Source organism: Squalius cephalus (assembly GCF_949319135.1).
Source record: "Squalius cephalus genome assembly, chromosome: 12".
Classification (NCBI taxonomy): Eukaryota; Metazoa; Chordata; class Actinopteri; order Cypriniformes; family Leuciscidae; genus Squalius; species Squalius cephalus.
The window spans coordinates 17,468,746-17,496,691 of NC_137133.1; the positions used below are offsets into that span (position 1 = coordinate 17,468,746).

Sequence of the window (27,946 nt, forward strand, 5' to 3'; positions counted from 1 at the left end):
GGGCGTCAAACACACTGACGCTTGGACGCAGTCGGACACACGCACGCACAGGCTCGGCGAGGAAATAGCATTCAAACAATAATTATGTATGTAAGCGTTTTGTTTGCACATCTGTAAAGATAAATTATTTTTTTCTATTTTCATGAGATAGTTACAGTCTGTGTCTATAACTGCGTTCATATTTTCAAATTGTAGTAGCGATAGTTTCGAAGGAACCGGCTTTATGCGATCAGGAGGGTAGGCCTCGCCTGGCCCGCAGTATCTCAGTTCAAGCATGCATCCCTCCTGGGGAGGATACGGAGGTGGACCCCAGCCTCCTCCACACTTCGGCCCGCGGCCTCATCAGTTTAGGGGAGCTCAGCCCCCACCTCCAGCTGCACCACCACCAGCACAAACAGCAGCTGGAGGAGGATTTGGGGGATATGGAGCTCCGTCGGTGCAAGCGTCATCTAATTTCTCTAGTTTACACGAACAGCATTTACAACAAATGCAGCAACTGCAGCAGCTCCATCAGAAGCAGCTTCAGTCTGTGCTGCATCACTCCGGCAACACCAACACCAGCAGCGGGCCTTCTCCGTACTGGCAGGCCGGTGGTGCACCACCCAACACTTTTCAGGATCCCTCAACCATGAGAGGTCCGGCCGGCCCGCCTCAGCCTCCTCCGCCTGAGGTGAAGCCTCCAGCGCCCGAGGCCGCATCCTCTTCCTTACCTGCAGCTCCAATACCACAGGTTAGCGAAACCAGTTCATCGGTGGCGGATGAAAAGCCAGACTTTTCGTCGATGTCTCAGCAGGCAAGCTTCTCTTGCATTTCTTCTTCCTCTTCTTCTTCCTCTTCTGTCTCTTCTTATTAATGTTGTGTTACTGTAACAACAAATAAATGTATACAGAACATTCGATTTCCTTCTTGGGTAGAGTAGCCTACAATTAGCATATTTAGAAATCATATATTTGGGTAATTATAAACTTCCTAAAAGTATTGCATGCCATGTCATGTCCCTCATGAACATGTTTTGTGTCTACTGCCCATTTACAAAGAATGTCGTAGTACAATTATCCAAAACAATTATATTGTTATAATTGAATATATTGATCGTTTTCCAAAAGTTTCCCAATGTTGCAGGCTATAGTGTAAACTTTAACATTTAAATCAGAAATTCCCTCATTTAAGTAAATATTCTGTCAAGTTTATGTAGTTTTTCTTTTGTAAAGCATACACATTGACATTCTTAAAGGGATAGTTCACCAAAAAAAAAAAGAAAATTCTGTCATAATTTACTCACCCCCATGTTGTTCCAAACCTGTATGAGTTTCTTTCTTCTTCATTCTTCTGATATTTTGAAGAATGTTAATAACCAGACAGTTGATGGTAGCCATTGATTTACATAGTAGTTTTCAATGGAAGTCAATGGCCTACCATCAACTGTTTGATTACCAACATTCTTCAAAATACCTTCTTTTGAACAGATGATAGGAACTCATACAGGTCTGGAACAACATGAGGGTTAGCCTAGTAAATTATGACATAATTTTCATTTTTGGGTGAGCTATCCCTATAAGACAAGGCACAGGTCAAAAAACAGTGCAGGACAGTAGCATTAACATTCAGTCGGAAAAATCATATATGAATGAGTTTACAAATTTGAATGTTTACATTAAAAGATTTATTTTATCTATATTTTAACAGCCATGATATTCAATTACACTAAAACATATCACAGGATTTTGCATACTCTTTGGCCTTCTCTCATTGCAATTTAATGACCTAGCGAATAGTGTTTTCCAAGCAGCTCCTTGTGCTTTATATTAGCTTCTTTGAATGCTCTCTTTCCCTTCATTCTTTTCATTCTTCATTCTATTTTGTTCATGAAAGAATTCTCTTTTCCTGCTTGAAGCCAAAGTGGTTGGGATGATAGTGCCGTACAAATGACTTTATTTATTATGGTTAATTTTAATAAATTAATTTAAATTTCATTTAAAGAGTATGCTTCCTTGCCTCTGCTTTCAGATTCAAAAAATTTTCATCATCAGTTTTCTTGTATGTCGTAACCAAACATGGCACACGTATTGGAATATGTGCAATGGAGTATAACAAGAGATCTAACTACTTAATTGCAATTGTATGTATGGCTTCAGAAGTCTTGGAATATAGCTTTTTTTGTTGTTTTTGTTGGTTGTCTTTGTCCTTTTTTCAACAGACATGGACATTTAAATATAAACTTTTACATTTGAGTGAAATATTTATGTTATTAAAAGTATTTAGTTTGTACAGTGTACAGTGTTTGAATTCAAACAATGCAAACATGTTATATTTGTGTTTATTGTGTACAGGAGCAGCAGGATTATTGGTATCAGCAGCACCGTCAAAATTTGCAAAAGCTGAAAAATGAGAAGGCGAAGCAGAATCAAAGTTCAGCTAATGGAGGCCATGCTTCAGTTCCTCCGCCTCCAGTTGAACCCCCAAAGAGCACCCCTCCACCACCACCTCCCAAAGAGGAACCCCCTCCTCCCCCACCACCTGAGGAATCGAAGGTAAATTCTTCTGCACACTATTTTCACCCAGTTGTTTTTTTGTTTTAAATATATTTTGTTTTTTATGTGAATATATATTTTTTCAATCTGTTTTATACCTTTAAAAATGTGATACAACATCTATATTACTTGTATAAAATGTATAGGGGTGTAATGATCTCGTGCTCGTGAACTCAATATCGTGTATCATTTCATCTCGTGAGCTAAGTGTATCGTCACACCCCTAATAATTTATATCATGTTTAACTGATTACTGAAATTCATTACAGCCCAGTGGCATCAATGATACAGGAGACCCTGCTGAAGCAGCACGTCTTCAGCAGCTGCAGGCGGCAGCTGCCCATTGGCAGCATGTGCAGCATCAAAGGGCCAGCCTTCAGTACCAGGCACTAATGCAAGAGCATGCTCAACTACAGCAGATTCTGCAACAGTACCAACAGGTTATACAACAGCCTGCGCATCTCCAGGTACAATCTCCTGTCTTATTACATGTCTCAGTGGTTCTTAATTTGCATGGTTGGCTCAGAAAAAGTGTAAAATAAGGTTACATTATTATTTATGATTGTTCAATTATATCCACCAGACCTTGCCCTTGGAAATGCAGTTGCAACACTATGAAATGCAGCAACAACGATTTTCTCCATTGTACCAAGAATGGGACAGGCACTTTAATTTGTGGTTAGAACAATTTCAGACATACCCACACAAAGACCAGCTGCACGATTATGAAGCCCAGTGGAGGCAATGGCAGGAGCAAATGAATTCAACTTCAGCTCATCTGCAAGAGAGAGTCACTACTCTAAGAGCCATGCAGCCTCAGTATGGTACAGGTCCTTCATATGGGGGCATGATGGGACCATATGGGCAGCATAGACTCCCCGGACAAGATGGAAACATGCATTTAGCTGGCCCAGGGCTTGCATCTATGCCTCCACCAGTTAACATGGATGCAATGTCAAGACCACAGGGCCCACCACCTTCTGGACCAGGTATTCCACAGGGGCCATCACCTGCAGAACCTTTCCCATCGTCTGGTCCAGATTCTGTCTCTGAAACATGTAAAACTGCTGGACCACATGGGCCGGGGGTTCGACCACCTGGACTTGGGGTCCGAACCCCTGGGCCTCATGGAAGATTTGATGGCCCAAGGTATTGTATTTAGAATAAGGATTAATTGGGTAATATTTTTTTTCTGGAGCTACTGATTTATGATTTTATTTAATTTCTTTTCAGGTTTGAAGGTCCCAGAGGCCCACGGTTTGAACAGCCACCCCAGCAACGGTTCAGTGGGCCACCCAGATTTGACAGTGGCCAGCGATTTAGTCGACCTCCCAGAGGTAATCCTCTACTCCCAGGGGCTCCAGCAAGACTCGATAACCCCCCTAGGCAGAATGCACCTACACGTTTTGAAAGACCCCATATACCCCCTCAACAACCTGGGCATGGACAGCAATCCAGTCCTGTCCCTGGAATTCAAACAAAGCAACAATCAGCAAAACCTGATGCACCACCAGTTCCTCCAACTCAAACAGGCCCAGAAAAACACAAAGATCGCTTAGATCAAAGTAGCAAAAAAGATGGTGCTTCCACTGGTCCTTCACTGACAGATGACATACTGGACTCAGTGGATGGATTTTTTATTCAGAGTGGACCTATTCCTCAAACTCAGGATACTAAATCTGAGAATACCATTGCTGATACTGCAAAGCAGGATAAGCGGACAGAAGATGCTTCTAAACCATCCTTACCTACAGAAAGTCCAAACACCACCAACAAGAAATCTCAGAACTCTAGCTCACAACCTCCTAAAACCGGTCATGTTGCAAATGGGCCACCACAACATGCAAAGCCTCCTCAAAATGATAAGTTTAAACCTGATACAATGAAGGAGGCTACTAGGGGGCCACACATGATTACTCAGACTGGTCCACCACAGGCCACACGAGGGAGAGGAAGGGGCCAAGGGCCAGTGCCTCTTCGGGGCAGGGGCCGTGCACGTGGTCGAGGGCAGTACAGGGGACAAATGGCTGATCCCAACTGCCAGAGAGAAATTATGGAGGAGGATCCCTATGACCATCAGGAAACCGATGACACAAGGCATGAAGAGGACCAGGATTTGGTTTGGAAAGATCCCTCTTTAGATGGTCCTGGAGAAATAGAGGACCAGGAAGCACCCCTTGAGATGTGGCATCCAGAGGAGGAACACTTCCCAGAAGAGTACCCAGAGAGCACTCCTCCAGGCGAACACTGGGAAGAAGAACCACAGGATTATTGGGAGGAAGAAGATCCATATTGGGCAGAGAGAAGACCTCCCATGCTTGCTAGGCCTCCTTTTCCTCCAGGGGGCCCTAGAAGACCCCCTTTCAATCCACGATTTATGCTTCATGGTCCAAGACGCCCCCCTCCTCCTGGAAGTTTGCAGCATGGACCTCCTCACATGGGACCACGTGGGGGAATGGTACCACGATTCAGACGCGGTGTAGCCCCATGGGGACCACCACCCCGCCATGACATGATGGAGCGAGACATGAGACGGCCACTACCACCTCATGAAATCTTGGCAAGGGAACCAGCTGGACCTCTTGAATATGATGAAGAAATGGACAGAGAACCTGCATGGCCTCATCCACGTGGTCGAGGGCTGAGACGTCCTCCTTTACCTCCCCACGAAATGGGCAGAGAGATGAGAAGACCACCTATGAGGCCCCCAATGCCAATGGAGAGGTGGCGTGTCCCACCTCCCCATGAAGAAGGAAATTATGATGAGGAATACCCATATGGTGAAGAAGATGATGCACTCAGAAGGCCTATTCATGATTATCATCCAGATTATGAGCAAGACGATGAGTATTACGGTTCTCGTGAGGAATGGGGCAGGGAGCAGCTTGACCGAGACTATCCTCCGCATCATCGCCCAGAGGTCATTAGAGAGGATCCTTGGTTAGAGGGAAGAGAAAAATCATTCCCATTTGAGGAAGAGGATCGATATAGAGAGGAACGAAGAAGACCTTGTTTCCCTGATGATCCGCCTTATCAAGAACGAGATAGGGATCCTTCATTTCACTCTCATCCTGATTGGGAAAGGCCACCACCTCCACCCCCACCAGAGAGAGGTTACTCTCATCCAGTTGGTGAAACGAATCCCCAATATGAACATAACCCAGAGCCTCTAGCTGGCATGCCTGCACCTCATGCCCCGGATACCCCACTTGAGCAGTCTTCACCTACTGCAAATAAAACTGTACTTGCTCTTTCTCAAAGGCAGCATGAGATCATTCTAAAAGCTGCTCAGGAGTTGAAAATGATAAGGTAACATTTATTTCCCAACCGTGTATCATTATTTAAATAACATTTAAGTCATACAGGCCAACTGGCTGAGATTTCATAAGTTGAAATCTTAGTGATTTTGTTTAACCTCATAGAGAGCTCCAGGAAAGCAAGAGGGCTTTGGGAGATGCTCCCAACCCAGATTCAACTGGGTTGCCTTCAGAACTTCCTCCCGGAATTCTTGGATTGGAAATTACACCTGAGGTTAAAAGTGCTCTGCAGGTATGCCAACTTTGGGTTTCAAATTATGCTCCTTGATTCAGAAACCAATGTCCAATATTGCAATAGCATGTTATTGAAAAGCCACTGATTAAATGAGCATTTTTTTTTTTTTTAAAGGCCACCAATTTATTGTCAGAAACGGGACAGACCTTGGAAGCTGGTTTGGCCCCTTCAAATCAATCTACAGACTTTCTTCATTCTTCAGCACCTGTCCCTACAGCCACATTCATTGCTAAAACAGTGGACTATGGGCATGGTCGTGGTCAGTATATATTCTGCCTCTCAACTGACATAATTTTAAATGTATTTTGTCAAATAACATTGTGTTTTCATTTAACAGATGTAGGTTCAACAGTGGAAAGGATATCTTATGGAGAGAGGATTGTGTTGAGGCCTGCCCCACCGCCATCTGAGCGACTGTATGAGAAAGGTTGGTTCTGTTCTGTTAATATTGGGTTTGTTTGCATAAGAACATTCGGTTTGTTTATTTTCATTTGTGTTTTCTTTGTGTGATGAACTTCTTCTCTTCTTTATTAGAACTGCTTGGCCCTAGAGACCCATACTATGACAGAAGAAGTGACCCATATGGTGGTCCCAGAGATTATGACAGGGATTGGGAGAGAGATCCGTATAGGGAGAAGCCAGCACTGGATTATGAGAGAGACAGATATGAAAGGGACCGTTACCTACGAGATGAACGGTAGGTACCTCAAGACCTTGCTGCTGCATCCATTTCTCACAGTAGCATTTGATATTTGTATTTTATACCCATATTGGTTCATGAATATTAAAACACTTCATTATATACATCAAAATATCTGTGAAGAGCACTAGTTTGTCACAGACTGAAAAAATATTTGATTTCAGACCTCCACTTGGGCCTCGTCCAGGACACAGAGACAGAGAAAGAGATCACCCAAGCCGCTCGAGCAGGGACCGAGAGGTTTATAGCCGATCAAGCTATGAGAGGTCTTCCTATGAAAGGAGTCTTGAGCATTATGATCATGGATCCTCAAGCTATGGAAGTAAGTGATTTATAAAAAAAAAATGCATCTCTTAACCTTAAAAGAATTTCCCATTTCAACTTTAAATGTTAAAATGCTTTCTCCAATTCCATCTTTAATGCAAAGACTAGTATAAGAAATACAATTGTAGGTTGATTCCCCTTGTAAAGTGTAAACACAATGGCTTACCTGATCAACCCAACTCAGCAACATTGGCTCAGCTAATGTTGTGACTTTGGGATGAGAATTGGGATCAATGTTTGGCGAAACCTCTTTGAAAACAGCTAGTGACCCAGAAATTACACATTTCACTTTAACTGAAAGTGTAACTTTGGTGATTTTTCAACCCATGTTGTATTGTTACTATGTCAGTAGTAGATGTACATGAATAATCTTTACTCATTCTACGTGTTACCTGGGCCGAGAAATTCATGTTTATTTGTCAGAAAAAGTCAAAAATGCATACGCATTTTTCTATCCCTGCCCACAGACAGTCAGATCGACAGAGGAATAATAAAAGAGCGGTTAATGTAAGGGTAGGTTTAGCACTGAGAATTGTTTGTCTATGCCTAAAAAAGCATTCTGGTAAAATGGGAACTCCATGGCAACAGCTTTCTTACCTGTATGTGACGGCGTTTTGCTTAGGGAAGTTGGGCGGAATTGACGGAACAGCAGTTTCTTTCAGTTTTCCCCCTCCGGTTGGCCTAAACCACTGTTTGTGGTCATCCAGTTTGACATGGTGTCTAGAAACATGGAGGTTTTTTCAAATTGTCCCTCACTGCGTTCTCTCTGTATTTACGATTCTTTGCCACCTTAAGCCGCTGCCTACAACACGTTAGATCCTTCACTGGAAACCTAAAGTAACTCACTCCCGCTAAACTTTTAATCTTTGAGTTCTTGCACCTGGGAACAATACAAGTTGATACCATTATGCCTAAAAGTTTGCCAAGAAGTATTTCAAACTAAAGCAAGGCAGTATTTGACTCTGGTAAGCGTATCCATGGCAGACTGGTGGGAGTGACCTTGGACGGCAACATGCCCAGTGCATTATGGCTGTTGAAGTTTCCCTAGCTATTTAGTAAACGGGAAAACAGCTTTTCTCTAGTCAGGTAGTCGTTTTCAAAAAATGTTTTGCCTTTCTACTGCAAGTTTTTATTTTTATTTTTTATATACCCTTTTAAAATGGTCCTGGTGTGCAAGCCAGTCAAAAGTGAAGTCACTATCAGTTCTCTAAACAGGTTCAAGGGATGAAAACAAAAAACGGAAATTAATAAAATTTGAACAGGAAACAAAATCATGTTTAAATGCTCTGAAACAGAAACGCTTAATTGAAATTACCATTAACTGATTAATAACCTTATTTTATCGTTCTGTTAAGATTTTAATTTGGCCATCAACCAATCATGAATTCTCTAGTCACAAGCTCTTAGTATAAAGTTCAATTCAAGCTCTGGTATAAAGTATAGGAAAAAAAAAAAAAGTTATTAACCAGTATTTGTTTCTAATCTAATGGTTTCCGGAAAGATAATGTTACAAAAGGAACGCATGACCAGAAACTCTAAAATATTGAATCTGCTCTGAGTGAACCCACTGATTTTTTTCAGTTTTTAAGCCCTGGTCAATATATCATGAATAACTAAGTAATCGAGCCTGAGAAGTTGCGACCTGTGTAAGATGCCTATATTTCTTACCCAGGTGATCGGAGGAGCTATCCAGATGAGCGCCCCCCACCCTCCACATCACTGCCCCCTCCTGCACCTGTTGCCCCTCCTCGTGTGGAGAAGAAACCAGAGACAAAGAATGCTGAGGACATCCTCAAACTCCCAGGTCGATCAACTCGACCTGACAGGGTATGCCATAGTTGTTTTGTTGTTGTTTTTATTAAAATAATTATGCTCTACTTTTGAATATCATGCTTTACCCACAGTATTTTTTTTCTTTTCAGATTGTAGTCATCATGCGTGGATTACCTGGAAGTGGCAAAAGTCATGTGGCAAAACTTATTAGGGTAACACATACGATATTTTAATGTTTATTATTATTTTTCCCAAAAAATCTGAAAGTATGCTTGGTCTACTCTGGCCTGTTATGGAATTTGACAAGTCCCTCAGGGTGAATGTTGAGTTGCCTTCAAATGACTATATACTAAACTGGAGGCTGTTATTAAGCTAGCTCATAAATATACAGAAAACTAGCCGCAGTAGGAAACAATTTATGCTAATGTTGTCTCTACTGCCCCTGCTGACAATGAGACTGCAGTGCATATTTGCATTTCATTATGATTTCATCAAGCTAGAAGTGCAAGCTGAAATGTTTTGGGCCAAAGAGACTTCACATAGCCAAAGGAAAGAACAAAATAACACTTTTGCTAATGTAATTTCCTTTTTTGTAAATGACTTTGTCATTTCAATTCATCCATGAAGTAATTATACTTTTACTGATGTAGGACAAAGAGGTTGAATGTGGTGGTGCACCACCCAGAGTGCTTGGTCTGGATGATTATTTTATGACTGAAGTGGAAAAAGTTGAGAAGGACCCTGATACTGGGAAGCGCGTCAAGAACAAGGTTTGAACTAGTTCTTTGTGTTCATTATTTATTTTAAATGAAAAATCTCTATTCATTTTTTCTAACTGATCATGTAAATCTTCCTGGCCATCTTCATCAGGTGCTCGAATATGAATATGAACCGGAAATGGAAGATACATATCGAAACAGCATGTTGAAGACATTTAAGAAAACACTGGATGATGGATTTTTTCCCTTCATAATCCTGGATGCCATTAATGATAAAGTGAAATACTTTGACCAGTTCTGGAGTGCTGCTAAGACAAAAGGTTTTGAGGTGAGCTTCATCTTTATTTAATGTAAATTTAAGTAGTTCCTTTCTAGAAACGCTAGCCATCTATGTAGAGCAGCAGTATCTACTTTAGATCTATGATAAATCTCACTTTTTATTCTCAGGTGTACTTGGCTGAAATCAACACTGATCACCAAACATGTACAAAGAGAAACATACATGGGCGAATACTAAAGGATATTACAAAGGTATTTTCTTTAACTTAATTTGCGTTTTGAGTAATACCACCAGAACTACATGATGCCATTTTTCATGAGCCTGACTAATAATATGCATTTTGTGCACAGCTGGCCAGTGGCTGGGAGTCTGCACCACCCCATATGATACGACTAGATATCAGGTCTCTACTGCAGGATGCGGCAATTGAAGATGTAAGTTTGTTGATTACTTGTGCCATTATTATATTCATTTCAGAAATTTTAAATGAGTTTTCGTTACTCTTTTCTTCTCATAGTAACATAAACTGCTTTTGTGATAGGTGGAGATGGAAGACTTCAACCCATCTGAAGAAGAACCAAAGGCTGAAGTGAAAAAGGAGGATGACGATGAGACGGATCTGGTAGGACCTCATGTTGCATGCATGCTTCTTTTATCCAATAATTTAAACTGTGACTTTATAGTTACTTGACCCAGTTTCTCACCTAAACACGGTAAGTACTCTTATTATTGATCAATGTTTCAGGATACTCTTTCCCAATCCAAGTTGACAAAGATGAAACAAATAAAAAAGAATATTCCTGAGACATGGCATCTCCTGGGGTTTTTTAAGTAATTCCAATCCATATTCTAAATATGGATTATTAAATGCTTTCTTGAGCAAATATATTGGCAACAGCACATATCATGTTGTCTCACTAAAGGCAGTTACTTGACCTAACTTGAAAGTGTTTGAAAAATTAACAAACTTTGATGTAGTAAAGTATTGTAATTTATAATGGTTTTTATAATTGTCTTTCTCTGTTTATCCTCCCAAATCTTCACATTTTCTTAATCCTTATTTAAATATCCACAACATTTTAGCTAATTTAAAATAATATTTTAATTACGAAACTGTCCATTGAGACTTGTAATTGGTAATGTATATATTTTTTAAATGTCACTGGCAGAACTGATCTCTTGAGTAAAATGTAAGCTAAGCTTTTAAAACTTAGCTGAAACATGTTTCAAATGCATTGCTCTTCTGTCATCACTAGGTTTAAACTAGGAGCAGAGTCGTTCTTTTAACTAAGACCTGTAACTCCTTCAGCAGAATCGTTAGTTACAGTGTGTCAAATTTAGAGGTAAAGCACAACTTTATTAGTATGGTATGAAGTGAATCTGTTAATTTCGCTTCTGATTAGTCTCCACTTTCAACTCAAGCATTGCTATGGCTACTCTTGAGTGGAAGATTTAAGCATCAAAATACAAGTCAGCTTGTAAAACTTCAGACTTTTGATGGCTTATTTAGAGCATTTTTGTGCTATGGCTTCCAAATGGATGCAAGAATTTCCCGTGATGTAGCTTTTTTTGTGTAATAAATCTTATTTTATCTAGCCAAATATTTAACAGCCTCACAATTAGTATGCTCTTCACACAGAAACACACCTGTATCGTATGTCCTGCTTGATGTTGTAGTTAAACTCCTAATACAGAACTTTTGTTGTGGGACTTGAAATTCAATGCAAGGCTGAATGCATCTCAGTTTCGTCTTGTAGGAAGCTCTACATTACTCTGCACTATTGTCTTTGGGGCTTATTTTAAAACAGGTCTCACAATAGAGCCATTAATTCTGTCAAGCTACTTTTAGAAGGAAACTTTTTTTTTTTTTTTTGGTAGATGTGTGAAGACCTAAACCTAAATCACAAGCTTGGCATACAAGTTTGTCTTTATTATGTTGATAAAAGCTTAAACTAGGTTTGTTCTAACAAGCTGGAATTACAGTAGAATTTTTGTAATTTTGGATATTGTAAGAACATTGTAAGAAAGCAAGGAAGCTATTACATTAGGAATCATGAGGAATTAACATGCACGCTAAAGAGATGATGGTTTTTCCTTTCATTAAAAATTGGAGATGGGGGGCTTAAAGAACAGTTGACCTGAATGATGGCTTACCAAATGAGGGCAATTAAGCTTTTCTACATTTGAAAAAAAAAAAATATATATTTCAGTCTGTTTTATGCTGGGTTCAGACTACACAATATCATTCATAAAAGACAATGGGCGTCAAGACGCAAGAATCGATCGATTCATCTCGTTAAGTGTGTCACTGTGGACAACAACTGATACTTCACGACAGAAAGACTAGCATGTTTAATTTGTTTCGGTCCTCCACTGAAAAAAGGGTGGAGGTTTAGGGGCAGTCGTGGCCTAATGGTTAGAGAGTCAGACTGGTAACCTTCATGAAGGTTGTGGGTTCGATTCTCAGTACCGGCAGGAAACGACTGAAGTGCCCTTGAGCAAGGCACATAACCCCCAATCACTCTCTGGTGTGTGTGTGTTCACTACTCCTGTGAGCACTAACTTGAATGGGTTAAATGCTGAGGACACATTCTGAGTATGGGTTACAATACTTGGCCTTCACGTTACTCACTCACAACGAGTTCTGTCACATCTGTGGCATTTACCAATAGCAGCACAGAAGCTCTTCCGTACACAGCTTTCAAACATGGTGAAACGAGAGACGGACGATGGTTTTGGTGCTGCTAGGTGGAATTATGCAATGGAGGAATGGTTTGTGGAACTATGGCAACAATACTCCTGCTCGAGGGACTACCACAACAGAGTGAAAAAAAGATTAATGCTGGCAAACGATAGCAGAGGCACCTCAGCATCCTGGTGAGTACTGGAACTACCATAAAGCTGACAGGCTGCTTCTGTAGCTTTTGCTTTTAAGTTCTTGTTTCCGGAAGTCAGTCGCTAGTTCTGCCTTCTCAATGACATCACATATGTTGTTAAAGATGGCAAGCGATGATTGGTCTGGAAGCAACGTGTAGTCTGACATGTTTCTTGTCCACGACACGAATTTAAGAGTCAAAATCACATAATCTAACACAGTGACTATCGTAACAGATACAAATATTGTGTAGTTTGAACCTGGCATTAAACAGTTTTAAACAGACTAATGACATGGTGTATTTTAGTTTAAGTAAAGGATTATTTTATTTTGAAAAGCAAACTCAAATTCAAGTGTTGGTTTAGATAAAGTTTGTCCATATGCTTATGGTTACTTGCAAGACAAAATTCATAAATAGGTATTTTTTTGTCTGTAATTTTTGTACATCCACCCTTTTGCTCGGTGAAGTATTGTTAAAATTAAGTTGACAGTCTTTGTAAACTTGATTTTTATGCAGTGTAAAGGTGAAATTTCAGAATATGAGTTAAAGAGTAGCATTGAATGAAGAAAAAGCCTAAGCACAAACCATTGCAGATGCCAAAGGCCATTTACCTTTTCCAAACTCCAAGATTCCAACTTAATACATGTATTTTGTCTTGAAACAAAGTAAAGCGTAAAGAAAAGTAAAAGAAGAAAAATCTATGTATCCTTGTTTTGGTCTCAGTTCATTTAATCAGTTCATCCCTCTTTGCTGGTGTCAGTAGCAGTCATGGAAAGCTTAAAAAAATGCTATTTATTTCAGGACCATTTTCAGTACACATTACTTTCAACCACTAACCATGATTATATGCATTCTAAATATTCATATATTTCTAATGAACAGCTGGGGATGTAAGAGACCGTTCAGATCTTTGTAAAACAAGAAAACTCTTCCAACCTGGCTGTTCAGTCCCATACCTTGTAATACTTATTCAGATCTTTAAAATTGTCAAAGAGCAGTATCTATGTTCTTGCAAATTGTGCAGCAATATTTCATTTGAATTCTATATTTATTGGAACTGGGGCATCATTGTAAAATTAAACTTAAGCGTTCACTTAATCAACATTAGCCAATATAGCCAAATTTATTCAAAATCAACTGAATCAATTGGCAGTGCAGGACCAATAAGTACAAACCCAATAGCCAGAATAAACAGAAATCCTCAAATAAAAGTCCTGATTTGAATGCACTTCTCATGGATGAAAAGTACTTGTACACATAACAGGCAGGCAAGCCCTGACATATTGTCAAGTAAGTTTAATTTCATAACGTTTCCCATTTAAGCTGGTATATAACAAGTCTTTGATCAAGGTCATTTTTATATGCCAGTTTGACATGACGAAGAAGAAAATGGAAAAGTGTTGACAAAATACTTTTATCTTGCTCGTCTACTGAATGGACACAGAGGACATGGGGGAAAATGAATGCATGCAAGGTCTGAGAATTTTTTCCTGCTCTAGTATACACTTTAAAAACAATACATTATTTTGAAATGTGGTAACATGGCAGAATTTTTAATGCAGCCTTTGTAAAAAATATAAAGCACATAAATGTGCAAAAAACATGAATGTAAATGTCTAGTTTTTCCAATGTCGACTAGAGCAGTCTAGTCGAGTAGTTTCGCACATCCCTATTATAAAATATAGCTATGACACAATTATGACCTGCGCAGGGATTTTTATGATCCATCAAACAAACATCACTTGACGCATCAATGTTCCAGGGTGTTTTGAGTGTTCACACTTTTACCAAAGAGTGCATATTTACAGCATCAAACTTTGTCATGATTAGTTGCAAGTTGCAACAACAATTATTGTTTTTGATTTATGTATATGTTTGTGTATCTTTGAGAAATGATACCAAACAGTTCTAAATCTATGTAAGATTAAGATTTTATAATCAGCTAGTTTATTTGTCTGTAGACTTGGTACTCTATAGCAAAGTGCTTTTGGACTGAAGCAAGCATGCGATCGGTACTTGTGGCTGTGTAATTTGTGGTTGTAAAAACTTGAAAATATAGAATTTTATTAAATTCTACACACATTAGAAAAAATAATGCATTGAGGCAAAATGTGTGTTCATTATAAAACATTAGAAAATTAACGTACAAATTTTCAAAAAAATGAATAATTGTGTTTTATTTTTAGTGCTATTACAGTGTAGATCAGGGATTGGCAACGCCGGTCTTTGAGTGCTGCTGGGGGGCACACTGTTATGGGCACTTTTCATTCTTGATATTTGTGTAAAAAGCCAGTATTAACTCTTTCCCCGCCATTGACGGAATTTTCCAGCAATCTGTGTTTTCACTGTTATATGTTAGGGGGTGCTATTACACACCTTCTGAAAGAGTACTGAACCTCCTGATTAAAACGCATGCGAGGAAGATGCAAAAAAAGCTATGTCATATGTAATCATGCATATGTAAAATACCGCATTCACCAACATTAAACAGCATATAAATCAAACCTGCCTAATGTTACCGAATGAAATGTCGACCCGGGACGAGCTATAGGACTGTGGAAGCATTAGGGGTGTTGATGGACTCGATCTGCTCCATCTGGCTTTTGATCATCATTCTGAATCTGATAAAGACATAGTCTTTGACAAAAACGTGATTTTTCTCAGCCTTTTTGCTCAATTTTTTTATTTATTTTTTATTTTTATAAAAGTTAACCACATTCAGGTGTTGATTTAAAAAGAATGCATGAAGCTAGAATAAAACAGGGGGTTTGTTCTTTCTTTTGATAAATGCATGCTCAGATATTCATACAACAAAATATTCTGGGGGACATGAAACTTTTGTGAAAATGACCAAAAACGCTGGCTGTGGCTGTCAACTTAAAAAAATAAAAAAAATAAAAATGCTGGCGGGCAAAGAGTTAACACGTAGACATTTAATTTTAATTATGATATATGGGTATTTACATTTTAACTTTTCAGATTTTAATTGGGTGGTCAGTTTTACGGATTGGTACTGTATCCCTATAATTGAATTGAGATTCTTAATTAAAAAATTATAGAACTTCCTACTTTTCTATTTATATATTTGGCAGATGAAAGAAAAGCTTCCATTAGGTTAGTGTTTCTCAATCCAGAAATCCAGTGTTGTGGCGCTTTCTCTTGGGCAGGATTGAGAAATACTTCTGAAGGGTGCAGAGAATAATCATTCTACATTTAAAAGTGGACTCCTTTGTCAGTCTTGAGTAATTCTTGTGTGTTGTGCTGTTGGCTTTTTGTCTTATCCCATAATGACTGATCTCTGCTGCAAAAATGTGTCTTGGCTTTGTGATTTACAATGAAATGAATGTGTAAAGCAGTCAACTATGTAGAAAAATATAAAAACCTCAGTAGTATTAAAATATGCATGCTCTTCTGTATTCAGTAGACATTTCCTCATTCTGAATAAGGACTGTTTAACAATTGCTGAGAGCTCATTGATGCCTTTGTGACTTATTAATTATCTCTTTTTCAAGCTTATTCTCTCATCATCCAAAGCATCATCATTGCTCCCCAGCCCCTATTCTATCCCTGTCCACCCTTTGTCACACTGTCTGTCCCCTCTGTCTCTCATCCCCTGAGGATTAACAGTTGGAGTGTCTCTCTGTAATATAGGGATACCTTCCGAAAAGCAAATGGGAGATGGACACTTCAGAAGCAAAGCTTGGTGGGTATTTATTTATTTGTAGTTAGATAATCAAAGCAGTTTATGTCTGTACTGTATGTGGTCTTTTTTATATATAATTGATTTAAATATTTGGTGTCTTCTGGGTAATTTCAGACTTTTCCCCTGAGTTAATTAAGGTTTCAAGATTTCACATTGTACGTTTGCAACATTGTACGTTTGTAAATGTATCCCTGGATTTACAAATTTACAAATTCAAATCATTCTATTTGCATTTACTGAGGTCAGTAACAAAAATTGGACAAACACTGCATCTGAACTGTTTATTAACTGGTTGTCCATCTGTTAGAATATTGTCGAAGATCTGCTTTGGCTGCTGTGTCACCTGAAACATTAATTTTGCTCTCAAACATTTAAACACACTGCAGATGGATGGATGGATGGGTGGGTGGATGGATGGATGGATGGATGCATGGATGCATGCGTTTTCACACCTGGCTCTTTTGAAGCACTTGTTTCGGAACATGCTGCGTAAACTCGAGTTTAAAAATCCCCCCTTAGTTTGATTAGGCATATATAGAACACTACAGTCGGGTTCGAATCCACCACACACCAAAAACAATCGGCCGATGATCACCTGAACAAAGTGGTCTTGAGCAGTTTGCTTGTGATGAGAAAGCAATCCAACCCAACGGACCATTACACATGTTGCTTGGAAAGCAGCACTGTTTGTTTTGGTAATGCCTCTCAAAATGAATTGTGGGTTAAACTGGAGCAAAGACAAAGTAAAATACCCATTTGAAATTTGTTCTGATGAACATATTTCACAACTAATGTTCAAAACTGCCTTTATTCTTGCTCAAAATGATAAAGTAATATAGTGACAGCTACAAAGAAAGCCACAATAAGCCTGTGGAGCTGTTGTCTATCCCATCCTGATGGATGAGCAGAATCCTGGAACACAAACGGGTGTACTGACCAATGAGAGGACAGCTTTCTTGCACATGACTTTTGGTCCATTTAGAAATGTTGCCTTGTGAAAACGAACCAAACCAAGAAGAAAATGGAACCATTTTAATCCCTTGTTTCGAACAATCTACAGGTCTGAAAACGCTTTTAATGAGCGCTAGATGGTTTAAAAAGATGCCGACCCAGCCCTGTTTGAAAAGCCCTCGTAACTACTTAATCCTAATGAACTGTGCATAGGATAAACATATTCTGTTATAATCTATGGCTGTGCAAAGACATAATAGCTTTTTTTCAGATTACTATGCGATTTATCATGTTTTAGTAGCTTTGACACAAATAAGTGTTCATCAGATGTAGAATTGATGATGACTTTAGATGCTACTTTGTCCTTCCAGACAAGTTGGATGGTCTGGCAGGAGGAGGCAAGAGAAAACGAGACACTGATGTGTCCGGCATGGAAGACTTCCTTCAGCTGCCCGATGACTATGCCAGTCGCATGTCTGAACCTGGCAAAAAGAGGGTAATGTGGTGCACATATTATGTTATGTATTTGCTTTCACTCACTGTTTGTGGTCACCTATTGTTCAGTTTTTCATTTTGAATGTTCTTGAGAATTGCAGATTGAGAGCCCTGTTTTGAAAATGATTGAATTGTTGGTCTGTATTTTTTATTTTACTGAACAAAGACTCTCACCAATTGCTGACCATCTGATTTGAATTTGCATTGCTTTTCTTGGGGAGGGTCATGATTTAAACATTTTGCACTCATTAAACATGCTGATCTTCCAGGTGCGCTGGGCTGATCTCGAAGAGAAGAAGGATGCCGACAGAAAACGTGCTATTGGTTTTGTAGTCGGTCAGACAGACTGGGAGAAAATCACAGATGAGAGCGGCCAGCTTGCTCAGAGAGCGCTCAACCGCACCAAGTATTTTTAGGAGATTTTGTAATGAAAATTGTACAGTGTTTAAGGTGAGTTGCTTGTAATTCAGCTCTTTTGAGTAGCTAAGACTGATAGTATTGCTCTATGTGGATAGAAAGCTAGAGACATGAGTTTTGTTTCCTGTTTTGTTAAATGTTCCCATTTTTCTAAACTTTAGAACATGTTTTCCATCAGGTTACTCATTTACATCAAATGCTGCTTAAAGGGATAGTTCACCCAAAAATGGAAATGCTGTCATTTACTCACCCTCATGTCGTTCCAAACCCGTAAGACTTTCGGTCATCTTCGGAACACAAATAAAGATGTTTTTGATGAAATCTGAGAGATTTGTCCCTCCATTGACAGCTATGCAACTACCACTTTGAAAAAAAGTTAATGAAGAGATAAAATTAATCCATATGAATTGAGCGGTTTACTCCAAATTTTCTGAAGAGACTCTGTCGCTTTATATGATGAACAGATTTAATTTAGGCTTTTATTCACATATAAACCTTGATCTGCAAATATGAACCGAAACTGTTTGACGCGTGAGAACAAAACTCTTGCAGAAGCTCAAACGTGCTGTGTAACGAGAATGAACCTCATTGGTTCTTGCACGTCAAGTGAACATGCTTGAGCTACCGTTTATCGTAAATGATGTGTGCATTGATGAATGTTTATGTGCATGAAAGCTTAAATTCAATCTGTTCATCATATAAAGCGATCGTGTCTCTTCAAAACTTTAACTCTTTATGAACAGTGTTTGAGCATCAAAGTGGTAGTTGCAAAACTGCCTATGGAGGGACAGAAATCCCTCAGAATTCATAATTTGTGTACCGAACATGAGCGAAAGTCTTACGGGTTTGGAACGACATGAGGGTGAGTAATTGGTGAAAGAAATTAAATTTTTGGGTGAACTAACCCTTTAAGTCTAAGTTCATTCTGAGCATAAAATCCAACAAAAACAGCTTTTGAAGTTTCTGAATTTTTTATTCTTTTTTATTTTGGATCGACGTGTTCCATAGTTGTGTTCTTAGTAGTGAATGTGACCCACTGACATTATACAAACAAGTTTTAAAAATTCTCTCTTCATGTCTTTTTAACTTTTCTTTTTTCCTGTTGCAGGTTACCATGAAATTCTTCATTTCCAATGTGTACTGCCTGATGAAGAAAGAGCATTGACTCTTCAGTCGTTGGTCGATCCTGTTAGTACACTTAATGGCCTTGGTATAATATCTGGTGTAATGTAAATGCCTTTTTTGTTTTATCCACAATCTTATTTTAATAGGTTAAACATTGTGTGATGTTTTGTAGCAGTGGTACATTTGACTGTTGGTGATTATCCTTACTTTTTGTTAGTTTTATTCCTTAGATCTAATGTATTTGGCTCTGAAATATTACTGTAGTTCACACACATGTACACACCCAATAAAGCTTACAAAACAGTCTCATAAAGAACCCTCATACAGTCATTTTTCACTAAGTTGCTGTTAAAAAACTGTCTGTTAAGCTGAATTTTGAAACTTTGGTTGGTGGAAGCTGTAATTTAAGATTCAAAAGAAACTGTTCAGATTGATGCAAGAAACTTGACCAATACATTTTACTTACAAAGTAGTTTACTGGCTTCTCATGTGGCAACAGATATTGATTGACAGGTCTATTCCATTGGTTGTTTTTTGGCCAGCTCCTTGCTATTTGGTTTGCCACATAAGTTGCCAGGAAACATGGGCAGGAATTTTGCACAAAATACTTGACATACAGAGTTTGTCTAGACCTAAAGCTTTGTGTATACATCTGAATTATACATTATATATTTGACCTTGTATAAATGCACCCTAAAAGCCTTTTCTATCTAAATATTGCAATGATGCAGTTCAAACATGACCTCCATGCTTGATTTTTAATAGACAATCTGCCCTGGTTATGCTAAGAACCAGGAATTATCTTTATTAATTACCAATTCCATATCTGCAGCAATATTGGCTGTTTATGAGAGTATATGTTATGATGTCAGTCGCATTGGCTGAATATACACTCATCAGCCACTTTATTAGATATACCTTGCTAGTACTGGGTTGAACCCCCTTTTGCCTTCAGAACTGCCTTAATTCTTCGTGTCATAATTCAGCAAGCTGCTGGAAACATTCCTCAAGAGTTTTTGATCCATATTGACATGAGAGCATCGCACAGTTGCTGCAGATTTGTTGGCTGCACATCCATGATGTGAATCTCGTTCCTCCACATCCCAAAGGAGCTTTATTGGACTGAGATCTGTGGAGGCCATTTGAGTTTAGTGAACTCATTGACAAGAATCCAGTTTGAGATGATTTGAGCTTGGTGATGTGTGTTATCCTGCTGGAAGGCATCGAAGGATTGGTAAACTGTGGTCATAGAGGGATGGATATGGTCAGCAACAATACTCAGGTAGACTGAGGTGTTTAAATGATTATCAACTGGTACTAAGAGGCTCAAAGTGTGGCAAGGAAATCTCCACACCATTACACCACCAGCAGCCTGAACTGTTGATACAAGGCAGGATGGATCTATGATTTCATGTTTTCACCAAATTCAGACCATCTGAATGTCACAGCAGAAATCAAGCCTCATCAGACCAGGCAACGTTTTTCCAATCTTCTATTGTCCAGTTTTGGGGAGTCCATGTGAATTGTAGCCTCAGTTTCTGTTCTTATAGCTGACAGGAGTGTCACTGGTGTGTCTTCTGATGCTGTAGCTCTGCTTCAAGTGTTGTGTGTTCAGAGATGCTCTTCTGCAGACAGAGTGATATTATTTGAGTTACTGTTGCCTTTCTATCAGCTCAAACCAGTCTGGCCGTTCACCTCTGACCTCTGGCATCAACAAGGCATTTTCACCAGCAGAACTGCTGCTCACTGGACATTTACTCTTTTTCTGACCATTCTCTGTAAACCCGAGAGATGGTTGCATGAGGTTGCATGAGAATCTGCAGATCACCAACAACCATGAGACATTCAAAGTCACTTAAATCTCCTTTCTTCCCCATTCTGATGCTCAGTTTGAACTTCAGCAGATTGTCTTAATCATGTCCACGTCTAAATGCATTGAGTTGCTGCCATGTGATTGGCTGATTAGATATCTGTGTTAATGAGCAGTTGAATAGGTGTACCCAATAAAGTGGCCGGTGAGTGTATAAGTAATGCATTTACAATTTTTTTGCAGTAATATTGGGTTCTTTAATGAATGCACACTGGGTATTATTACACTTGTATTGACAAGTGATCCACCCTACAGTGATGTTCATTAAATGCTCATAAAATATTCTACAAGAATCAACAGATAAATATTCAGATGCAAATATGAATGAGATGGCATTAAAGGTAAGTGTGAACATGCTGCTCAATCAATGATAAATATACAATATATGCATCTAATATGCTTTTTGTAAGTGTTTCTTCATTATTTATTGGGTGCATCTTTAATTTGATATTTCATGTACCACCATTTTTTGTCAGTGGAAGTTAACAATTACACATACTAATGTGAGGATTTGCAGATGTTTACTCAAGTTGTTTACTCAAATCTCATGTACAGTTTCTGTACAAGATTGTAAGTGAAACATGAATTTAAGTCTGTGTAACATAAAGGTAATTTTTTTTAAGACCTGGAATATTATTCAGTATTTTTGTAGGACCACTTTGTTGCTCTATTGTACATTTGTTGTCTTTGGAACTTGACAGTTTCTGTCTGCTATGTTCATTTTATGGAAAAGTGAAAACTATCAACTCTGCATACTGCTACTAAATTAATAGTCTTTGTACTTGTGAATTATTGATAACATGACATGAATTTAAAAAAAAGGTTATGATATAGGTCATCAGTAATGAGAATAATAATGTAAAAAATACATTTTTAACAACTTGAATGTGCAGGCTTGTTACAAAACAAATGCATCAAAACAAATGTATACATTCATACAGGGCCGTGCACAGACATTTTGAGGGGCAGTGGCCTAAACCAAAAAAAGGGGCACTAAGGGGGTGGTTGCTTGTTAACACAAATTATCCAGTTATTACAAAATATACAATTAAAAGAGAAGACGGCACACGCTCAAATACATTTTAGACTTCATTGTAGATGTTTTGATAGAACATCACAATTACACACACATGCTGATAATAACAGAAACTATTTGCTGTTTTACATTTTTATATTTTTATATTTACCTGTTCCATTTACAGCAACACTTTTTAATTTGGTACCATGTCCTGAAAGATCTTGATAACCTAATTTTTTATGATTCACAATTACACATTGGTGATAATAACAGAAACTATTTACTGTTTTACATTTTGGTATTTACCTTTTCCTTTTACAGCAAAACCTTTCTATTTGGTTCCATGTCCTGAAAGATCTTAATAACCTCATCTTTTATGATTGGGATGTCTTTTTCAATGGCCAGATTTGATTAGACAAGCAGCTAATTCTAAGAACGTGGATATCTTGTACAAGTTGTTAGCACTAATAGAAGACCAAGAGCAAAACATTACCGACATAAATAAAATAAAAAAATACCAAATGACTAATTTCGCAGATTCAACCATTGTCTTCCATAGCCTACCTGTTATTAATGCGACAGCTTTCGTGAACTGTTGTGTTTACTCTGTTTCAAGAGAGCGCCGCAGACACATATAGGGCCCTATTTTAACGATCTGAAACGCAAGTATCAAGCGCGAAACGCAAGTAACTTTGTGGGCGGGTCTCGGGCGCTGTTGCTATTACACCGACGGGATAAATGACTCTTGAGCCCGACGCAAATGTAAAATGTGTTGGTCTGAATCGCTTCATTACTCATAGGTGTGGTTTGGGCGTAACGTGACATAAACCAATCAGAGCGTCATCTCACATTCCCTTTAAGAGCAGGCGCGCTTGTTCCATGGCGGATTGCTATTATAACGACGGATTTGCCAGGAGCGGTTCACAGCCGAGGAGACCGACGTTCTCGTCAGGGCCGGAAAACACAGAGAAGTGACATTGGGGATGAAGAAACACACCCAGATTAGCTTCGGTTAAACAGGCGTATGATAATTTGGGTAAATGTGTAAGCTAAATTTATGCCTATTTTTTCACATCTTCATGGACACAACAATGATTTCCCTCATGTGTTAATATTTTTCCTTGTAATAATGTATGGTTTTCAAAATTGAGAACTGCTGCGTCTGTGATAGATGAGAGAAGCAAAGTGTGTGTGTGTTGTGCACACGCTACATTATGGCCAAGCATGCGCCCTTAAAATAGCATCTGAATAACACACCACTGACTTTAGACGAGGTTTCTCCTGGTCAGTGGCGGAATTGTTTTCTGGAACTGCAAAATAGCACCAGGGAACGTTTGTGCCGGAACACGCCTCCTCTTTTCGCTGAACCGCCCCCGGGAGCGCAAGTTCATTCCCTAATTTACCGACGCGCGTCTGTGTAGGGAAAAGTCCGCTGTGCGTCGGGTGCAAAATAGGAATGATGAATGCGTCGGTGTACAAAGTCAATTGCGCTGGGTGCAAGATAGGGCCCATGCTGTGAGTGATGCTCCGGAGCGAGCGGGAAAACTTGGAGAGGATTAGCAGAATCAGCGGAATGCTTTGAGCGGAGCGGTGGGGGTGGGGAAGAGGGGCACCTCAGTCGATGAGGGCAGAGGGGCAGTGGCTCTAGCCACCGGGCCACCCCCCTGTGCACGGCCCTGCATTCATATACACAGATCATGAGACGGTTTCAAAAGAAAACATCTCTTGTTGACTTGCGTTTAATAGTAAAATAGTGAATAATAGTAAAATTATTTTATATGGAGGACAATAACCAATGCCAGTAATACTTAAAAAATAGTGTTTATATAATGTGTAGGTCTGGATCAGACATATTAACAAACTTAACAATGACATATCTCTATGATTTATGTTAAATGGCACAGATGAATCGGCACAATGTGAATTGTCAGTTTTTCCTGGTTTGAATTCAATGTAGGGCTGGATCTTGCTTGTATTCAAGAGCAGTACATTGCTGTGATGATTTATTATTCATTACTGTTTCACTAACATTCCTAGATTTTGAGAGTTCTAGATTTTGCTCAAAAACCAATGCATAAAAACTTTGCTTAAATGTTAGGGACCTGTAATGTTTTAGGCAACAACATAATGATGAGGGACTGTTCCCTCATGATTTTCCCATATTCCCATACAAAGTTGGTAAAACAAAGAATGTCATCACTAACACCAAATACTGGATCTGAATATTTGTCAAACCATTTTTGCAAACATTTCAACCTTATCCCTTGTGGGTCCTATGCATATTTTTACATTCCAAGGACCTGATCTGTTTTGAGTGTACATTGTTCTACTACTGCATATCTTCAGTGAAACATTGAATGTAGGGTTCATACTGTCTTTCAAATGTCTTCTTACTAAACAGTTTGAAGCAACTCAAGTTTTGCTGGAAGTGTCACGCCTATTTCAAGATTCTTTATTGTCACTATAACAAGTACAGTGAAATTAGAGCAATCCTTACAGTGCAATCACATGTGGCTAGTGCAAACTAATCGTCCAATTGAAATAAATATATATAGTCTAAGTAAAATTACCTAAACCTATACAAAACAAGTTCGGTCAAGGTGGTAGTGTAAATTAAGCCAGTTATTCCTTGATGTCTAAAGTACAAAAGAGTATTGATTATTGCACAGTTGTCTCGCTGTATTCAGTTACACTTAAAAGTTGAGAATGGAAGATACAGATTAAACGACTGTCTCTGACAATTACCTATAAACATTTGTAACAGACTGAATTTTGTTGGAGAATTCTTGGTTACCCTGTCACCATGGATAATAATCAGCGTAATCAGTGATATGTGACTTTGCAAGGACAAATTGTGGATCTGATCTAAGCAGGGCAATGACTTTTCAAATAATCTCTGTCAACCTTCATTTTAAAAGGTTAACTCAGCAGAGAATTGAGTTGTTGGGGCTGATAACACTCACTCTGTAGGTTAGAGAGACAGCCACATCAGAGGCAGTATATAACAGAGACAGGCCAATCTCAATTTTTAGGAAAAAGGCATGAAAGTCCACCCCTAAACCTAACCATGAATGGAGCGGAAGCTGATTGTTTGAAAATATACAAATAAGATTATACGAATTTGGCACTAATAGGGGCTTTCGCACTGGAGGAACCTTTTCATAGTTCCTAGAACTATTGGCGGATGTACCTGGTTTTTGGCGTGTTTGCACCGCAGGAACTAGGAAATATTTATTATATTTGGGGGAACTAATTTAGCTCCTTCAGAGTAGGGTCTAAACCCAGCACTATAGGAACTACCAGTGACGTTAGTGTACGCTGATTGGCCGAATGCACAACACGAACGTGAAATACCAGCACCCGTCACTTAAAAAAAAAAGCTGTGTAAACACAGCTTATAGCCTATATATTTTCTCCACGAACATGGAAAACAGTGATAGATGGACCTCTTAACCTTTGCGCTAAAGAGAAAATCCAATGCAACTTTAAGGTGACCAAGCAAAACATTATTTATTTATGCTCAGCTCGCGACATTGGGCATCAACCACATGGCAAACGCTAATACTTTTTCATATACTGTCTACTTTCTTATTAGACAGGACTGTTAAACAGATTGTAAACTAATGAACACGGAGAATGCGAGCGCTGTGTGCTCAGGCTCTGGTATTCTCAGCGCCATCAAAATAAGTGTTGCTGTGCCATCAAAATAGGTCACAACAAGCACGGCTCATGTCACGTCAGAGTTCCTACTGGCGGTGCGAATGCAACCAGGAAAATATTCCTACGGGAACATTTAGTTCTTGGGGAACCACCCTGGTGACTAGTTCCCATAATTAAGTTCCTAGATCTACCCGGTGCAAAAGCCCCGAATATGGGAAAATTGTTACGAACTGCCATGCAAGTGTGTTGGACAGGCCATGTGTATTACAATAGCTGTGTCCCAGTTCTGGGGCTATATCCTTCTAAGGCTGCATTCCACGGCCGAATACGTCACAGGGGGGCAACGGAGGCTGTCCCATTTCGAAGGCTCCTCAAAATTTGACCTTCGTTTCCTGGACCACGAAGGATACAACGAATGGAATTTTTAGAAGGTTTTGAGAAAATGGCATATAACTCTTAACTTTGGGTTTCAACTGACTCAAATATCTAACCATACAAATAAATTAATTTAGAAAGACAATTAGAAAGACATCCTAAATGTGTACTGTTGGTGGTACTGCAGGACCAGGGTTGGGAACCACTGGGCTAGACCATCTCATTTAACAATGCTCAGTTCGACCTTCGCAGCCTTCTAAGAATGCAGCCTCAGTATTGGGACACAGATGATGAATGTGGAAATTGGAATGCCCAATATGGTGACTATAGTAATCAGTGTTGGGGGTTACACATTACAAGTAACGCAAGTCATGTAATCAGATTACTTTTTTTCCCAAAGTAACATGTAAAGTAACACATTTTAAATTTGCAACAAAATATCTGAGTTACTTTTTTAAATGTGTAACACAAGTTACTTTGCTTTCCCATTTATTGACTGACAGTTCTCTCCTGTCCCAATGTTGAGAGAAATCATGAGTATTGTAGTTCTAGACTAAATGAGAGAAGACATTTACTTATCTCACTTGCACCCCCCCCCCCCCACGTTCCATCTAAGGATAGGTTCTAGTGAATGTCTTGGAACTGCCTGTTCTTTAGCAAGTCAGCATTGTCATGATGTAATTTTCCTGCAGCTCCAGAGTGATTTGTCACCTTGACAATTTACATCTCAGTGATAGAAGTGAAAAACTGACCAATGCCAAATATTTATTTATTTCATTTTCGTCACATACTTGCTTGGGTCCTACGCAGCTACCTTTTGAGATAAATAGAAATGACTGGATGGATGACTCTCCTGGTATTACAGACCTCAGTTTAAATAGTCTCCCACATTCCCGTTTGCACAACCAACTGCATAAAATGTCTTCACAGATGGAAGGATTACAGAGGACAGTTGGACTGCAGCTTTTCATTTGTCTTGGACATCCAGCCATCAAGCCATGTAAGGCTGTTATGTTTTTTTGTGCTAATGTTTTGCTCCATATATGTATATGTATAAATGTGTATACCAGCAGTGTTGGGGAATAACTAACTAAAATTAGCTATTAACTTGAGTACATTTTTCAGTGTTCAGTAGCTCAGCTGTGTATAGCTTTTGTAACAAGCTTTCCAAAAGGTGGTAAAATAAATAGTCAAATGCTGCTGTTTAGCACAATTCTACAAATCAGGTCTTATTTTATTAAATGTAAATGTTTATAAATATTGACTTTGATGCTGTGACCCTAACTAATATTGTTTCTGTGCCTGATAGTCTAATATTATAATACAAAAGCAGTAATTTGACTGCAGTTTAAGTGATTTTAATTCACTTCATGCAACAATTTCATAGTAGTTTCCCCAATACTGTATGCAAGTTGTTCATATATTAATTACATGCACATTTTCTGTTTGTTTGGAAAAGTATATACATTTTTTGTATCAGCTGAGGCTGCATATTAAAAAGGTATTACACAAAAACATTAATCCTTTCATTCTTTTGTTTCAAAAAGAACACCAAAAGATACTAGTTACTTTTTGTC

The 27,946-nt window shown here is 38.9% G+C and overlaps 1 protein-coding gene across 3 annotated transcripts; it reads left to right on the forward strand.

Moving 5' to 3' along the window:
* On the forward strand, positions 1-22,200 carry ylpm1 (YLP motif containing 1). Of its 3 annotated transcripts, none has more exons than XM_079889290.1 (21): positions 1-730; positions 2,331-2,531; positions 2,801-2,998; positions 3,115-3,680; positions 3,765-5,840; positions 5,954-6,080; positions 6,198-6,342; positions 6,421-6,510; positions 6,618-6,780; positions 6,948-7,105; positions 8,780-8,934; positions 9,030-9,092; positions 9,531-9,650; positions 9,751-9,927; positions 10,047-10,130; positions 10,230-10,313; positions 10,421-10,501; positions 16,407-16,458; positions 17,781-17,905; positions 18,174-18,354; positions 19,430-22,200. In XM_079889290.1, the coding sequence occupies exons 1-20, from the start codon at positions 275-277 to the stop codon at positions 18,318-18,320; spliced, it is 5,268 nt and encodes a 1,755-aa protein (XP_079745416.1). In that variant the 5' UTR covers positions 1-274; the 3' UTR covers positions 18,321-18,354; positions 19,430-22,200. The 3 variants fall into 3 exon arrangements, with proteins under 3 accessions (XP_079745416.1, XP_079745415.1, XP_079745417.1); XM_079889289.1 differs by having other exon boundaries at positions 129-793; XM_079889291.1 differs by lacking the exons at positions 16,407-16,458; positions 17,781-17,905; positions 18,174-18,354; positions 19,430-22,200 and adding an exon at positions 16,268-16,399 and having other exon boundaries at positions 129-793.
* Positions 22,201-27,946: the final 5,746 nt, after the last annotated feature.

What these genes read in the sequence shown, in the direction of transcription:
- ylpm1 (XM_079889289.1), top strand. Translation starts at nt 275, where the DNA reads ATGCATCCCTCCTGGGGAGGATACGGAGGTGGACCCCAGCCTCCTCCA. An exon ending in CTAAGACAAAAGGTTTTGAG is followed by an intron (nt 9,928 to 10,046) that starts GTGAGCTTCATC and finishes TTTTATTCTCAG; the next exon opens with GTGTACTTGGCTGAAATCAA. An exon ending in CTGAACCTGGCAAAAAGAGG is followed by an intron (nt 17,906 to 18,173) that starts GTAATGTGGTGC and finishes CTGATCTTCCAG; the next exon opens with GTGCGCTGGGCTGATCTCGA.